Here is a 1,650-nt window from a genome sequence, read left to right on the forward strand (position 1 = left end):
ATTAGCTAGTAAGCTGGCTAGCTGGTTGGGGAATACCGGTTCGGAGGTGGATAAGAATACTTTAGAAGAGACAGTTCCACACCACATTGGATGAGGCGGGTTGCAGGAGAGTATTTTGAAGTTGAGGTTTAGAAAAATATAAAAGATATGCAAAGAAAAAATATATAAAAAMATATATACATGGGACATATACAAAACAGAGAGACATAATCTGATTGGTCTTAGTGGGGGCGGAGGATGGCTTTGTGTGTGTCACAGATGTTTGTTTATACATGATCCAGCACATTGCTTCCTCTTGTGGGACAGGATACATGTTGGTGATATTTTGCAAAAATGTGTTTTAAATGTGCTTGTTTAAATTCACCCACGACACTAAAGACTAAAGACATGCTTCCAGGTGAGAGGATTCTATCTGGCTAATGATATTGTACAGTTCGCAGCATGCCACCTTGGTGTTTGCTTGTGACAGTATGTACACAGCTGTGATAATAACACACGTGAATTCCCTTGGCATATAGTGGGGCCAGCATTTAAGTGTCCGAAATTCCAGGTCGGGAGAACAGGAGCTCGAGATGTTTTCAACCTTCGGTACACCAAGAATTGTTGATAAGGAGACATACCCCTCCCCCTACTCTTACCAGAACCCAACGTTCGATCCATACGGAAGATGGAAAAGCCATCTTGTTGAATAGTATAGTCGAGTGTATTGCACACTGCCCTAACCCATCTGGACAAGAGGAATACCCATGTGAGAATGCTGTTCATCGACTACAGCTCAGCATTTAACACCATAGTACCTCCAAACTCGTCATCAAGCTCGAGACCTGGGTCTCGACTCCGCCGTGTGCAACTGGGTACTGGACTTCCTGACGGGCCGCCCCAGGTGGTGAGGGTAGGTAACAACATCTCCACCCCGCTGATCCTCAACACTGGGGCCCCACAATGGTGCGTTCTGAGCCTCTCCTGTACTCCCTGTTCACCCACGACTGCGTGGCCATGCACAGCCTCCAACTCCATCATCAAGTTTTGCGGACGACACTACAGTGGTAGGCTTGATTACCAACAACGACGAGACGGCCTACAGGGAGAAGGTGAGGGCTCGGAGTGTGGTGTCAGGAAAATAACCTCACACTCAACGTCAAAAAAAAAGGAGATGATTGTGGACTTCAGGAAACAGCAGAGGGAGCACCCCTATCCACATTGACGGGACAGTGTGGAGAGGGTAAGTTAAGTCACGGACAAACTGAAATTTGGTCCACCACACAGACAGCGTTGTGAAGAAGGCGGCAGCAGCTCCTCTTCAACTCAGGAGGCTGAAGAAATTCAGCTTGTCACCAAAGCACTCACAAACTTCTACAACATGCACAATCGAGAGCATCCTGTCGGGATGTATCACCGCCTGGTACGGCAACTGCTCCGCCACAACCGTAAGGCTCTCCAGAGGGTAGTGAGGTCTGCACAACGCATCACCGGGCAAACTACACTGCCCTCCAGGACACCTACACCACCCGATGTCACAGAAGGCCATAAAGATCATCAAGGACAACACCACCCGAGCCACTGACCTGTTCACCCCGCTATCATCCAGAAGGCGAGGTCAGTACAGGTGCATCAAAGCAGGGACCGAGAGACTGAAAACAGCTTCTATCT

At 48.3% G+C, this 1,650-nt stretch overlaps 1 protein-coding gene across 1 annotated transcript in view; it reads left to right on the forward strand.

Annotated features, from left to right (window-relative positions):
• The first annotated feature begins 387 nt into the window (after positions 1-387).
• Positions 388-1,650, forward strand: part of LOC111972970 (rho-associated protein kinase 2-like) — a 57,889-nt gene continuing 56,626 nt past the window's right edge. Inside the window, 1 exon segment of the mRNA XM_070446778.1 lies at positions 388-397. Coding sequence (XP_070302879.1) covers positions 388-397 — 10 coding nt within the window.

This window comes from Salvelinus sp. IW2-2015, linkage group LG14 (assembly GCF_002910315.2).
Source record: "Salvelinus sp. IW2-2015 linkage group LG14, ASM291031v2, whole genome shotgun sequence".
NCBI classification, from domain to species: Eukaryota; Metazoa; Chordata; class Actinopteri; order Salmoniformes; family Salmonidae; genus Salvelinus; species Salvelinus sp. IW2-2015.